The sequence below is a fragment of the Eleginops maclovinus genome, chromosome 14 (genome assembly GCF_036324505.1).
Source record: "Eleginops maclovinus isolate JMC-PN-2008 ecotype Puerto Natales chromosome 14, JC_Emac_rtc_rv5, whole genome shotgun sequence".
In the NCBI taxonomy this organism is placed as follows: domain Eukaryota; kingdom Metazoa; phylum Chordata; class Actinopteri; order Perciformes; family Eleginopidae; genus Eleginops; species Eleginops maclovinus.
The window spans coordinates 8484728-8500833 of NC_086362.1; the positions used below are offsets into that span (position 1 = coordinate 8484728).

A 16106-nucleotide genomic window follows, 5' to 3' on the forward strand; every position below is an offset into this window, starting at 1 on the left:
TGAACTGCAAACAATCATAAAAAAAACTTGGAAAGCAGCAGATAAACAACACTTAATACTTTTGCACTCCCACTGTGAAATGTGCCAAGACAATAAAGATCAGCTGGAGCATCGGAAGGTTTTATGGCTGAACATAATTGACAGACTTTTTCTGTTTATCCTTTCTCTCACAGGCAGAGTTCACATAAATTAATCTGATGCCAGTGACAAGTTTAAAGACATGGAAACTGTTAGGATATAATGAAAAACAACCAAGGAATCGTAAATCTATAGTGAGACGTTCTCTTGGGAGCATGTTCATGTTTAGCTAAAGACATCAAGGCACGTTAGTGTAGTTGGTCTTTTTGAGAAAAGTTTTCAGAGTTAAACCCTCCCGGCACTGGGTCAGAGTCAAACTAAATACGACAACATTTAGAGCTAAACTACTTTTTCTCATAATGGAATCAATGCAGTATTTTTAGAGGCAGAATCAGCTGAGTTTTACTGATTCAATGCCATTAAAATAATATACTGACTACAAATATTTGTTAATTTTACCACTCATCCTACTAACTGTGGTTCACTCCAATGTGTCATGTCAATCAATTTCTTCCTAATGACTTCATATCATTGTTCTGTCTTTAATTTCACATGATCTTTTTAAAAATACCAACGTACCAGCGATGCGGCCATTATAGGAAAAAGCTCTTATCATGGAGCACGAAGTGGAGGGATCTTGATCATCAAGTAAGGTGAAGCTCGAATCAGGTGAAAATTAATACTCACTGCTAGACCAGGTACACCTCTGGGTCCGTCTTTCCCCGTGTCCCCTGGAGGCCCCCTCGGCCCTGGAGGACCCGGTGGCCCCGGAGGCCCAGGTGGTCCAGCTTGCCCCTGATCTCCCTGTGTGGCAAAGCACATTCAAACATCAGAACTGTGTTATATTAATGAAGCCGCTGAGACTGCAGCCTCTGCTGTTAAATGATGATGAAGAGAGAGTGGTGGAATTAACTTGTGGGTGGCTATGGGCTGCCTCCATTCATAACATGGAAGACAGTTTGCATTTTGCTAAAACTAGCGGGCAAGATGGAGATGAAATGTATCTGATTTATAGCTGAAACATGAATCCTCTAAAAAGCATGCATTTCTAAATGGACTTTATGAGTTTAATAGGGGCTGTGCATAAGACAAAAACTAAGTCACATTCGTAGGGCAATAATAGAAAATACACAGAGAATGTGTGGTCCATTTTATACTGGATTATAAGAAACTCTAAGAAAATATTGAGCAATCTAACTTACAGGGAGTGTGTTTTAAGTAGAGCCAGGGCAGTAATTCATGTAACATTAATAATCCCTTATTTAAAAAAGAAAATGTCCATATTTCCCTTTAACAATAACAGAAGGAGTCTCAGACTAGAGTTATGAAAGGTCCGTCTGAAAGGTTTGCATGCAAACTGCAGAACGCCCAGAGAGAAGTGATTTCTGGGAGAGACCTGGCACGACAGAGAGAAGAGTGAGGACACAGCCACTACCTTAATGAGACGCCGCTTTATGAGCTGCTGGTCAGCGGAAAGAAAGCCATGATTGATCTTAGGGAAGACCATCTGAGCAGGTGTGTGAGGTCAAGAGGTCGAAGGTCAGAGGTGAGAGAAGGTTGAAGGAGGATGAGGTCCCAGAAGAAGAAGGAGGAGCAGGAGGAGGAAGGCAAATGCAAAAAGAAACAGATTTGTTAGAAAGGCCAGTGTTCGTGAACCCTGGTCCAGCGCCCTCACAGACGGGGGGAGAAATCCACACTTTCCAGCACAGAGGTGGTTTGCCTAGGAAGTCTGGGGTTTTTTTCCTTGGAGCCAAGACCCATAATTACCACCTCAGGGGTGCGAGGGCGCCACAGCGGGCTCGCACTTCCCGGGAAAAATGGGAATTTCTCCTCCTCTGTGAAAGCGCTGTCATCATCTTCATTGCGCCTGCTGCTCAGTCAGACCCCGGGAGCCACACCCACTGAAACCAGTTGAGGTTAAATTTCTAAACGTGTTCCTTTCAATGCATGCATTATTCTGCTCGTGTCCATTGGTATTAAGTGGCTTCATCCAGTGCTGAAACAAACCCCAATCCTGAAGGGCACATTGGTTGGGTTGGAGGATTTGTGGTGAACCATGGGCATGAGCTTTAGAAAAACATTTGCCACTTTGGTTCATTATCGAGTATTCCTCTTGGAGTTCTTTCCACTTATTTTAGCATCAATGGACCCGAGCCAGACAATGTCTTCTTGTTCCAGTCAGTATTACTGGGTCGTTAAAGGCCACCTTTGCTTTCAACAGGGAACCTGGCATGTAGCGTGGAACAGAGTGAAAACTGGTAGCGGCAACGGGGGAAGAGGCAGACGATTGATTGGCTGTGATTAATTAGATGGGTTTTTTTCTGTCCATCATCGGGGCTTAGGGGAAAAAGCAGCTGACAGTGATTCATTTACTCCCAGTGTGTGCTGCCGAGGGGTCGGACTGAGCTGCTAGGCGGCACCAACACCGACAAACCTTGACAGTCAGGATCTGATTGCTGTGCAAAGCAGCCAGCGTGGGGAGACCAGGCAACCCCTACAGGATCAGACAGCAGAACATGGCACAACACACACATGACATTCAAACACAACAAAAAACAAAGGAGGGGAAAAAACAAGCATCATACTCTTATATATTTAGATATTCTTACACATAGCTGTTTGAATACTGTAACATTTGAGGGATTTTCTTGAAACTAGGACTAGTTCAAATGTAAATGATTATTACATTTGAGAACATTTTTATTTTAAGCATTCATTATTTAAACAAATTCACTCTCCACCGCGACAAAGCATGCACACCGGCACTGGGGCCTTCCTCTGCAAAGAGCATGCTACAATGTCATCGTTAAATAACCACTTCCTGTTGTTTTCTATCAGATACACAGACAGAACATTTGTAAAGATGATTATCATCTAGATTTTGAGCTGTCAAAGGCATACTGGTAAATTAAGGCGCTCTATTGTTCCTAGAGTTTCGAGGAACATCAAGGGATTGGGATGTTCACTGGAAATTCAATCAAATGGTTTCCAATTCCCTCTTCAACAACGCTCATGACAGATGTGATCAACTCATGAAAACGGAATAAAAGAAGAAAGCATCGGGACCTCTTGTCGTTAAAACGGGTTTATAGCTGGATTCTAACTTAATCTGAATCCAGAAACATTGACATACTGTCAGATAAACATGGTTGTTTCATTATCATTGTTCTGTGTTTTCGCCTATAAAGATTTTTATTTCATTGCAGTTTATTGCATGCCGGTCAAAGGCGGCCTTTGATAGTGACAAGTCCTTTACAGACATTTCCAGTTAAATATCCCCCGAACCATGAATTGAACATTTGCAAAATCCCCCGAAGAGTGCTTGTCCAGTCATAGCTTAGCAAAAATGATTTAGCAGGGCGGGCCAGCTTTAGCTTTCTCAAAAAAGGTCCTGATCATGTGTGGCTGTATTAGTGATACTGTGGATTTTTAGCAGATAGGAGGGTGTGGTGTTCTTTATATCCGTTTCAAAACTTAACTTTGAAAGTATTTAAATGTGTATCTACTTTACAGGCTGTGCAAAAAGCAAGACAAGTGTAGCAACTAACCAAACGATTAAATGGAGCTGTTCTGAGCTTTAATGCTAAATATAAATAAGAACATGTGAAGATTGCAGCACATTGGTTGTCCACTGATTGCATTTTCTCTTGTTTATCTTCACGCTGCAGGTTTTGCTTCACAGCAGTACCCAACCTGAGTGAAAGTATTTCTTAAAGGCTGGCACTCTAGCGTAAACATGCCCTGTAAGAGATCAATCTTCCTCCGCATTTCGAGCTTAAGATAAAATCTGGCCTATCCAAACATGGCTTAGGTGCCATCCCTCTGGTTTTCCAAAGATAATTCAAAAAGCATGGCTCATTAAGAATATGGCTTTTAAGACAGGCTGATTTCATTCAACCCCTGCAGCAGAACAGAGCCACACTGTGACTTATACTGCAGACAATAGCCATGCTATGTGCAAATGGGATTGAAGCACACATATTTTTCAAGTTATTTACAACCTCAAACTTGAGGACAAAGAACGAAAACAACTAGATTATGGTCAGGGAGGAGAGGCTATAGAAAGAGTCCAGGCATGATAATGTAGTGTGGCGCATGCAGGCTGGCACTTATGACAGTTTTCTGGGTTGTGTCCTTTTTACTTTTCTAATCGTTTTGATGTATGAGCTTTGAAAGACACTGGAGAGAAGTCGACAGCATGTTGACAAACTCACTCACCAGTGTGCGTTGGAAATCATTATCTGACCAAAAGCTATAAAAGCTTGACCATTCTCTAAAGAGAGAATGGGGAAAAACTGGCCGAGATGTGAGTCACCCTGCGTTGCCTCTGCACTGACGTCCATGTGCGAGTATGATAATGACATGGCGGTTGACAGAGAATCCTAACCATTCACAGATCGTTTTGTTTTGCTTTTCTCCTCTAGAACGGATGTTGGTTATTTGGTGAAGGGCTCTACTTCTATGTATTAGCCTGCAGCAATATGACTGCAACTGTAGTAAACAAAAAGCCATATATGAGGACAATCAGCAACAGCCGTCAGAGGACACTGGCCAGAACCAGCAACTCCCCGACCACACCAAACACACAAAACATCCCGAGCAATTTCTGGCTGAGGCATTCTCTGAATATCTATATGTGGAGTAGATTACCAGTCCTGTGCACAGATGGCTTTAATACGTTTAAGAAGGAATAATGCATTCATCTGAAGCCTCACATTTGGCATCGATGTGATACATTATCATGTGAATCTGGTGAAGTGAAATTAATTTTAAGGCTGCTTATTTCAAGTGCAAACAGTCGGCTGTTAAACACTTTTGATTCACGACTGGAGGGTGAAATCCTGGAAATTACATAATCACAGTCTTTACTTTGGAAGAACCTTGCAAATTGGTCAAATCCCACAATGTGAGAAGTAAAGTCCTGGACAAACTAGGGAAGATTTCTATTTAAATCTCAGGAATGTTTCCTCTAGCTGACCCAGGAACCTCTGTGTGATATATCCAAGTGGTTTCCTTTGCACAGCACCTAGATCCTCCCGATATCATGAAATAAACAGAATCAATCTCCTCAGGCTTAAAGGTGATTGACTCCTCTTAGGCTCCACTTGAATAAAGAGCAAAGAACGATTTTTCACTGGAAATCACATTGTTGCTCTACCATGAAATAGACATATGATTAATCCAATTATCTTCCAACAGAGCCTGCCCTTTTCTAAACAGCTTCTGTGTAAAATACCATCTGGCCCGTCAGGTTGTGTAGCTTGTGCCATCCCTCAAAAAGACCACACACACCTCTCATGGTGACACACAGAGGCAGTAACTCCTGTTAATTATATCCCAGCAGCGGAGCTCCAATGGCGGCCACACATTTGTTGGTCAAACCTGGTCAATTTATTATTTGTTGTTTGGGTAACCTTTGTCGTTTGGATGTGGCCTTCGACCTCTAGAGTCGACAAATGGCTGACCCTGACATGTGGGAAACAGGCAGACGAAGTGTGTGGGGACATTCTGCTGGCCATGTGGAAACTCTCACACTGCCACAGAAACTTGAGAGGACCCTATAAAACATTTACATATTGAATGCAAATAGTCCAAGCTTTAAATGACTCTAAATTTAAGTCTGATAAGATTTGATGACTTTAGTGTGAAGAGAAGATATTCCTTACATGCTCTGTTGTTTGCATAAACCTCCATATGGGTTTCATATCATCTAATTTCCAGACTGAGAGAGCTAAGGTCAGACAGCTCTTGTCCTGGTATTCCCCTTATTTATGAATGAAATCTTTTTAATACTGTTCCACTACATTTACCTGCTAATCTAATGTGCAAAGTCAATAGGCTATTCTGGGGAGGTAATATCATTTGCCAGTGACCTAGACTGCTTTAATGCCACTGTAGTCCTTTATATGTGACGCTGCATTAATTTGTACCTGTTATGGGACAATTTTGTTGTAATTGGAAGTTAATGAAATGATTTCTTGGAGTGGACAGTTTATTTATCTACTCTGCAAGACAAATAGGGTCTGGCTGGTCTCTGTTCCAATCCTGTCAGCCACACTGCTGTTTCTAAATTGTAACTCATTTAACTGATAGAGACAGATGACTCCATTTCCCAGGTTAAAAGGTTACAAATTATAAGCCAAACCCCAAAAGTTTGATCCAAACAGAAATAGTTTACTGCGGTCAATCCATCCAGAGAGCAAAAATATTTCCTCTCTGCTTGTTTGCAGTGAATCTGCATTTACAGATATCCCATTCTTTTCATATTAACTAAGGATATCACAGAGCTGGAAATGTATTTGTAGATTATAAAAGTGTGAAACCACTCAGATATCTGCAAACTCTGTGAACTTGGCTGTCATTTGAGGAGGATGCGTAACATAAGATGTGTCATTTTGAGACCACTAATCAAATTTAGCAGGGAAGGTCGTTTGTATTGACTTCCAAATCACAAGAAATGATTTGCTTTGCAAGCAGCACTGGCCTGGAGGAGAACTGACAAAGTTAATTGGCAAACTACTAACGTCTGGTTGGGCGCCAATACAGAATTGGGATCAGATTCCCCAGGGAGATGGCTGGTGTTCTGGTGAGAAGACAAACCTCTGTGTTGTTGTGTTCCCTGTCCTTGTCCTGCAAACTCTACATGCTCTCTGCCCTCAATTACGGCTTTAAAGTGACTTCGACTCCATGCAATCTCCTCCTGATGATGACGGAGATACAGGGGAAGTGAAAAGTGTGTATATGCGTGCGCACATGTGACCCCACTTAATGCAATCTACTTTAAACAAACCTGTGCAGTCATAGTAAACTTTTCTGAGAGGGCTCATTTTTTAACCGTTGTTTGAGAGGAAATTACGGCACGCTTGCTGCTATTTGGAGATAGAGCAATTCATTTCAGAGTCTGTCAAGCACGGAAAGGCACTCACATTATCATCATTTAGATGCTGCACTTTCATAGAAATGTCAAAATACAGTGCTGGAAATGATTAAAGCTCTGAATACGCCATGTCACGTCGAGGATTGAAGTGAATCACCAGTAATTATAGAGACAAAGCTAGTTGGCTTTTGATTATAGCTGAGATTGAGCAGATATCTTCTGCTGATGGGCAAACGCTCGTGCTCTTGTTCATTTTGAAGACACGAGGTAAAGCAAAGGTCTCTGCATCTCAAGACGCATATCACCCTTTCGGACGTTTGCCGGCCTATTCTTGATGTGGAAATAAGCAGTGCTGAAATGCTTGTTGTGTTTGGCCAGATGGGAAGAACACTATCCCAGGAATGTCATGCATCTCAAACCTTTTTGCCCACAATTCTGCCGGGGGAGACACACACAAACAGTCACATTCATCAACTAATCACAAGAAGTCAGAGTAAACCGCATACCCGTGGTCCCTGGTCGCCTTGATCCCCCTGCAGAAGGCAAGAAAAAGAATATGTCTTAAAATGAGAACACACACTGAACAGACACAACTCGGCGCTAATCATAAGCGGACACTCGCACCGAAACTCACCGAGGCATAATTCAGAACACATTGATAAAGAAAAATAATACAGGAACCCTCAACTATTCATTGTGGTTGAGAGTAAAATCACTTACGATAACATGGACTGACATGAAATGGGTATGAGGGAGAGAGAAAGAAAGACGGCAGCGGTGTGAGGTTTGGTGGGTTTGAGGTAGGGGGGGGGGGCTGAGTTTGGGCGAACGGCATTGCCAGGCCAGATTTTATGCCCCAGAGATTGTTGGCTTTCTGCCGTCTTTGGGGGGATCTCTGTGTATGGAGCACATTCCTAAAGGAGAAAACGCTCGGTTTCGAATCAACCTGCATGGTGCACACTGTGGCTTTATCACATTAAAGTGAAACCGAACCAAGAGAACACTTTTGTTTGAAACAACTGAAGGAAGACCAAATGTTGGACACTGAATTATAAACATAATCCATCAAGAATCGGATATCTGAACACCCTTAAGTCATCTGACCTAATGCACTTCACTCTCCTGCTGGCCGACTTACAATATAGCCACAGCAGTAAAACGAGCTGTGCGACTTATCACACCTGGGAATTTTGTCAAACAAACTTCAATGGAAAGCCTGAGTAATTTCAAATTAAAAAAAAGCTCTAATTTTTCATTGGGCAGTCCTTCCAAAAGCAGATTTAACAGGGAAACAGTTGTGAATGGCCACACTGATGCACGCTGTATTCGTGTTGGGTGGGAGGAACCCACACAGTTGTTTTTCATTTCATTAAACTGCAGATTAATTGGTTCACATGAGAGACATGAACGTGCATCTCATCAGCAACACTGGGGTGTTCACATGTCATAACGATTCTCAACGATTATCTAAATCTGGTTTTGCAAGCCATGCTTATGACTTTTATTTTATGCTTTGAGGGGCACCAAATAAGAGATCACTCTGTTGATTCATTACTTTGGTCAGTGACAAGAACCAACGTCATTCCACACCCCACGTAACCAGAACATCATCTGTCTCCAAAGAGTGTGACTTGATGCAGATGACAAGTGTTTCTCTGTGTTCATCTTAAGCTCTGGTTAGCACTGTCACGCTATTTTATTTCATGTTTTGCATTTTATGGCACAATAATCCTTTAATTATAGTGGGTTGCTGTCCAAGTTGATGGTCACTCCATCCAAAATCAGAATAAATATTTAATCTTTGGCCTGTAAAACAGAACAAATATTCCCCAGTAGCATTTTAAACTGTAAGTGTGCCTTTAAGTCACTTGTTTCCAGAACGAGTGAATAGAGGGGCTTTGGTGTGAAGCAAGGGCTGTCGCTATGTTAGTGTTTCAAAGCAAAGGCACACGCGTACATTTGTCCCAAAGTCCTGCAGACTCATAAAGAGACAGTGTGGAGATTTTGTAGGCTCCGCTGCTGTTTTATGGAGGGATGCTCAGCGAGGCATTTAAAAAGGGCTCCAGTTTGAGCTCTGGCTTTCAATTTCAGTGCTGTAGATTTGTGAACAACAAGAGAATTAGAATTTTCCTGATGGCTTTAAAGGGAATAATTGCAGCACATAAAAAATGATACTAATGAACAAATTAGCCTTGAATAGGGCACGATCCACGATTTAAAGGGATCATTAAATATATTCTGACATTCACTTTCTTGTTGGTAATTAGTTTGTAGAACTAAACAGTGGGAAACAGTAGCTAGTCAGATTTTGACGCTAGATTTTCCCCTCTGCTTCCACACTTTTTGCTAAGCTAAGCTACTGTCTCTACCTTACACATATGGACATCAACGTTCAGCAAGAAAACAACTACTATGTCCCAAAATGTCCAACAATTGCTTTTAGATTTGATTTTATCAACATTAAACATTAAAAGATCAAACTAAATATAACATGACTCACCTTATCACCCTTGAGACCTGGAGGGCCCTATAAAGAGAAAAGAAAGAATTGTTTAAATGGAGGAAAATTATACAATATGGTCCATGTTAGTCATTTGTAATCCTTCTGAAGCATAATAGAATACAACTGTAAAACCAGGGTGACCAATAATGTTAACCGATAAACAAACAGAGCTGCTCAACAAAGCTTGAACACCATGAACTTAGAGGGAAAGGTGAAATCAAAAGATTAACAAATTACATTTTTGATTAAACTAACATTGTGCACTTTTTGACATCAGTTTCAGAATTTGATTTAAATGCCCTGTCACAGACTGGGAACCAATACCTTATATGCGTCGTAGTCGGCAGGGGTTATACAAACATACAATTAAAACCAAAAACAGGCACAAATCAAGTCCATGTTTACTCAGAGGATCACATCCAGCAAACTCCAACCAAGTATTGGCAAGCATCTTGCAAAAATGTGCCCTGAACAAGAGGAACACTTCTTTGTTTTTTCTTTTAAAGCAGCAGTTTTTGTGAGGCAGTTTTTGTATCCAACTTCTGTCAATCAGCAAGCAGGGGATCCTGGGTGGGCTCCGTGAAAGAGCACGAGTGGAGTAGAGGATTCAACAATGAGGTGTGCATCCCTTAAGCTGCAGCCTTCTGAGTTTGTGCTTGAAAACACTTGGATGAAGCCCAGTATGCTGGACTCCTTTCGTCCTCTGGGGTTGCACTTTTTGAAAAGCTGGCTCTGTAAATCAGTATTAGATGAGAGTGACTAACTGAACAGCCACTTGGCAACAAACAGAAAGACTGCTGTGCCATGTATGCTGATGTTCATTTTCACATGAGAAGCTCCCTGTCAAATGTATTTTGTAAGATCAAAAGTTAATATTCGAGGAAAGATCTGAATCTTCTGGAATCACATCCAAAGCCTGGGGAATGTTGCACTTCTTAATGTGTCCCTTCCAGATAATGCCAGGTACTGTTTGTTCTCGGGTAAAAAGAGCAAGTTGCTTCTCCAGACTTGTACTGCTCAAAAATCAGACATGCAAAAAAAGTGTGCCGTTTACTTTGGTACAGAGGGACAGCTTCAGGTGATCCAGACCATTAGGCTGGCAGACCAACAGGCTTCACTGCTCTGGCTTAAATGTCCAGAGGTGGTTCAGCAGTTTTCCTCAACCAATTTTTACCACGGTGCTCTGAGTCAAAGAGTCATACTTGGACATTATTCTTTTCACACACACACACACACACACACACACACACACACACACACACACACACACACACACACACACACACACACACACACACACACACACACACACACACACACACACACACACACACACACACACACACACACACACACACACACACACACACAAGGTGGTCCTGCTGCTTACTTGTCTGCCCATACAAAGAGCCACAACACACTTGTAAACACAAAATGCACCATTATGAAAACAATGTTTCTGATTGCGGTTCCCGGGGGGGGATAATAGAGGCAACATATTGCAATGAAATGCCACTTTTACAATGTTGTAGATGTATTCCAGAGAGGCTTAATAAGCTTCCAGCGTGTTCCTGAAAATGGAAAGGCAGCTAAACCAAATCAACACCGGCTTTTTTGTTGTGAAGGAAAATTGCCTGTGGACAATAGAAGGCTATTGACAAGCTGTTACTGCAAACATATGAATGGCTGCAACAATAACATTCATAAATACACCCACTGCAGCGTTGTGCACAAGCCTGCTTAACACATTTTATCTGGCATGGAGAAATACAAATAGCTGGCACACCAAATGACTGAGCCAAATGACTGGGCACCAGAAGTTTGTGGAAAAAATTAAAACTCTGCTTGACATGATTGAGCATTTAAATAAATCCAGATTGTTAGAAGATTAGTACAGCCACAGAACTAATCCATGTTGAACCTCTATAACAGGGCAAATAAAGCATGTCTATATTTGTAATGAGGAAGTAAATATATTCAATGTGGTCACAGATCAAAAAGCCTTTTTTTAATCTGGGATATCTACATTTATCAGTTTTTGATGGGCCGAACATTTCAGATAAACTTACATTTTCCACCTTTACTTATAGATGAAAAGGGCAAATGTAAATGTATTAATAATAAGCTGACCAAAACAACTAATTGTTCGGGGTTAGGCTTTCCCAGGGGTGCTCCAAACGATTTGAGAGGAAGCTTAATGAATGAAAGGGAAAAGATATCACATTAGCTACTGTATATACTATATTGCTTAGGCTGGACCTTTTTTATGTATTTTGTGTAGATTAAATGTATGTCAAACAGCAAAACGCAAGGCAAAATGATTGTTGAGTATCTACGATAATTACAAATTATATTTATTCTTAACCGAGTAATCAGAGGTACGCTAACTTTTTTAAACTCTTTTCCTACAGAAAAAGGGCAGTGGGTCCAATGTGAGGACGTTATACAGCAGGTTTTGATAATCATGTCAATAAATGTGTGATTTAAATAAAAGGCTACAATCAGCAGTGTTTATTTGTCTATTCCTAATACAGGGAAGGAGTATAGCTTTTAATACACCAAACTATATCTTGCACTTCATTTCGCTCTTCCATCTGCTCGTAAAGCATGTGGAAGTGATTTGGCTACACAGTCTGCACCTGCTCATTATACGGCCCATCATTTGCACATCACTTGGACGGACAGCACCCACCGGGGCCTTTCAAAAAGCTTTAAGCGGGTGCAGTGAGTGTCTTTTATGGAGATTATTAAACAGCTCTCCTGCAAAGACTGTTTCAAAAGTAGCACACTGTACTACAGTAAAACTGCAGCGGGTGTCTTTTTGTTGAGTAGTCGGTGCAATTTTCATGGTTTCAGGCTGCCTTAAGGATGGTTTCTCACTTGCACCTGTGTGTGTTTTTCACATATTTTTACTGCTTCTGCTCTGGCTCTTTTTCAAAAGCAGTCCCCCAGCAGGTGCTACTGTTTGATCAAACCTGCTCACTATGCATTACTTTGTTGAACATCTATCGTACCTTAAACACGTCTACATTCAGATTACCCTGGATTCTTGAAAGTCCATTTGTATCTCAAACACTGCAAACTAACTGCCCTCACCTACATGGTTGGGTAAGTTTGGTTTCCTGGTATGCTTGTCTGAAGGATTGTCGGACCACTACTAGCTCGAATTTAATGAAACTTCGTGGAAAGATGTAGCATTGGTCAAGGAAGATACCTAAACTTAATTGTAGTGGGTGTTTTCCAAGTACATTGTTCTGAGGCCACTTAAGACCCAATGCAGTAACAGCAGGTTAGTCTTGAGGGTTTATTCAAAGAAGTCACAGCTTCCAAATCGACAGGTCTCCCTTGGCGGCCCACTACCGACTTAAAGACACTATAAAACTGGATCAAGTCAATGAAACACAAGCACTATTTCACTATAATGCGGTCAAAAGCGTTTTCGATCCACGCTTGTATACTAAATTCTATCTGTTCTTTCAACATATTTCTATAGGAGCCAAGATCTTTGCTCTTAAATGTGTGCATTTTGGATTCGATAGAGAATTAGTGAACAGAGTAGATTTGGGGTGGGTACATTTATTTCTCAAAAAACCTCTTTAATACAATTTTTAGTGCCTGTAATTGACTTCAAATATGTCTGTCAAAAGTGTGGTGATGAACAGAATACATTTGCCCCAATTGCCCTGTATCCCCTTATTGAAAATGACACATATCACGTTGATGGTAAGCCTCACATCTTCTGCTGCTTAACACTGGGCAAACTCACATCAAACCCCATGAGAAGATTTGTACCAGAACATCCTGCGTGCATGATATTGTCGAGTTTATGGTGGACCACTGGATCAGGATTAAGCTTTTTCTTCTATCCTTATAGAGTATATGACTAGCTTCTCCTTCTCAGCCAAACCATGAACACTATCTCCTGCAATGGCCTGAATGAGCTGTTGGTCTGAGAAAAAAAAAGAGGAACCCCCTACCACCTTTAAAACAGAAGGGGGAGAAATATGGAAAGGACTGCAGGGAAATATAAAAAGGAAATCAGAACTGGCGCCAAACCCGCAAGCACCACGGCCATTCAAATCTGACAACGTCAGTAACTTTACTTCATATTACAAGAAGTCAATGACGTTTAATCAAATGATCCTGGCACCCAAGAACATTTCACATGAGGTCGATTATCAAGATGTGAAAATATTGCACAATTATATTTTGTAATATGTCCTTTGTTAGCCAGTCTTTCATTATGAATTGAGAAGTGACAACATTTATTTTTATTTTCGATCATTTATCCTATGCCAAACAAATAAAAATGCAAGATGACTCTGCTGCTTTTCATTAAACCAATAATGGAAAACAGTTTTAAGAACTGTTGATACATAACGCAAAGATTTATTTAAATAAATATATTTTTGACCATTTTAGGAGATCTTTGAGATTCTCTTCAAAGCGAACGCTATAGATGAACCTGAATGCTGCAGAGTTTTTGATCAGTAGCTCCCCAGAGCATATTTTTAAATGGGATGACTCTGTTTGCTTGCCTTCGAAACTCAGCAGTCTCAAACGATTATTTTCAACTTCAGGAATTAACTTTATTCTAGTTCTAATTTCCCTTTTCAGTGCTGGTGAAACCGTCTTTGTCATCAGATATATTGCCCAAAACGAACTGTAATGATGTTATTAAAAAATGTAATTGAGGCACGAAAATATTTCCATTGTTATCCGAAAGGTTATTTACGCAAGGAATAACCAGGCAGAGTTCACAAGGTAAAACATCGGTCAGCCTAAATATACATTGTCTGACAAAGAAGACACTGAATATCCATTTTCACATCCCTACTCATTCATAATTTAATAAAACATGATGGATGAGAGCTTGACAGAGCTCGCCTGACAGAGCAGCTCGAGACGAGGAGCTGGCTGCCGTCCGAAGGTTTAGCCGTTGTTAACATGATTGTAAAAATTCTGGTGGGTTTGGCTGCAGGCTGCTGCAACAATGAACCAATCTGCTTAATGTAAATAGAAGCAAAAAGTCAGGAACAGAGGATCTGCATGTAACCTCTGTCTGGACTTGGCTGTATTATTTTTCATCACAGTGACCTGTTTTATGAAAGGTCCAGAAAATCATCCATCAAACGGAGCTCATATCCTCGCTGTAGAACCGGGGCCAAACGGTTCTGGCAGCCGCCGCTTTAAGCCCGGATTGCGTACCACATGGATCCAATCATCTCACCCCGGAGCACTGGCACCTCAGAGAGCGGGCCAACAACTACCGCTTTTACAACCACTTCTTTACGGGCTCACGGTTTTCTCATACAGCCTCACAATATTAATAAACATGTGTGTACACAGGAAGTTAACCAAAGCAATCCTTCAGGCACCGAGTGGTGACAGGGAATGAGTAAATTAAGGGGGGGGGGGGGGGGGGGCAGGTGAGGAGTGCTGCTCACCACAAGAGTGGGAGTGGGGCCAGAATAAAGGGTATGACGGACTAAACCCTTACTACACACTTAAGTGATGCATTAAGTGATGCATCACATTGGAACTAGACCTGGGCCACAAGTACAGGTGTATTTAAAAATGGTTTTGCTCTCAAAAACATCAGAGAAATCAAGAAGAAAATATCCATAAAGATTAAAAAACAATTCAGAATTCATTCTCTGTAAACATTTCTGCTAACCTCTCTCCCAAGCAAAGTTGAAATGCCTATCTGGATTCACAAATATAATCAATCTAGCCAATGCAAGAGTGGAAAAGGTGTTATGACAAGTGCAAAATGTACATTTAGCAATATGAGCGTGCTGTGGGCATCATTGGAAGTGAAATCTACTCCATCTCAAACATCCCCAGACTTTAGAGAGAGTAAAACGCATCCAGTAAAAACACATATCTATATGCACACCTCCATCTGTTAGTTCTGCATGGGAACCCTCAATCATATTACACTGGGTCCCGGGGGAACTTCGGGTTTTTTTTCGAGGCGGGAAACTAATGGAGGACAGGGATGTGAGTAATCAGAGCGGAGTGGGCAGGAGCGGATGACCACAAGTGGCTGGTGTTCGTCGGGGGAATCTAGACGCAGAGGTTAGGCAGGGATAGAAAACCACACTGGAAAACTGACTTGGGAATGGCATCTGGTTCCCATATCCACAGTGTATGACAATTAGCCGGCATAAAATGACTTTAATGTGTGTGAATGTGTTTGTGAGTGTGTGCTTGCTATGTGTTGGGTAATCTTGTGGGAAGAGGGGACGCTGAGGAAACAGAGTGTGACTGGTTATAGGTACATATAGGAGATGAATTCGCAATATGAGTCTGGGGAAGGCCTCTTTTCATTCCTGAGGAGGAGAAATATTTAAATGACTTAACCAAGTTGTATGCATAAAAAGCCAAAAATCGAGTCCAATTTCTTTTCTGCACAATACATAACCAAATTTCTGACCCACAACATTTTAGCCTGGAAATGAAAAGTTGAAAAAGGGACAAGCTCCCAGTTGGGAACGGATTGCTTTCACTTCTTCTGTTGATTCAATTAGAACCGCACAGTGGCAACTCGACATCTCTAATTTGATGTTCTGAGTAGCAGGAAAATTCCTCTCAATCAAAAAGCTGTCATGTTTTTTTTTCCCCAACTGCGAGCATCACGTTCCT

At 41.3% G+C, this 16106-nt stretch overlaps 1 protein-coding gene across 1 annotated transcript in view; it reads right to left on the minus strand.

Moving 5' to 3' along the window:
- Positions 1 to 16106, minus strand: part of LOC134876345 (collagen alpha-1(XXV) chain) — a 136881-nt gene that overhangs the window by 40385 nt on the left and 80390 nt on the right. Inside the window, exons 5-8 of the mRNA XM_063901342.1 lie at positions 9456 to 9482; positions 7462 to 7488; positions 1514 to 1585; positions 766 to 882 (exon numbers count right to left, since the gene is read on the minus strand). Coding sequence (XP_063757412.1) covers positions 766 to 882; positions 1514 to 1585; positions 7462 to 7488; positions 9456 to 9482 — 243 coding nt within the window. The remainder of the gene's footprint in view (positions 1 to 765; positions 883 to 1513; positions 1586 to 7461; positions 7489 to 9455; positions 9483 to 16106) is intronic.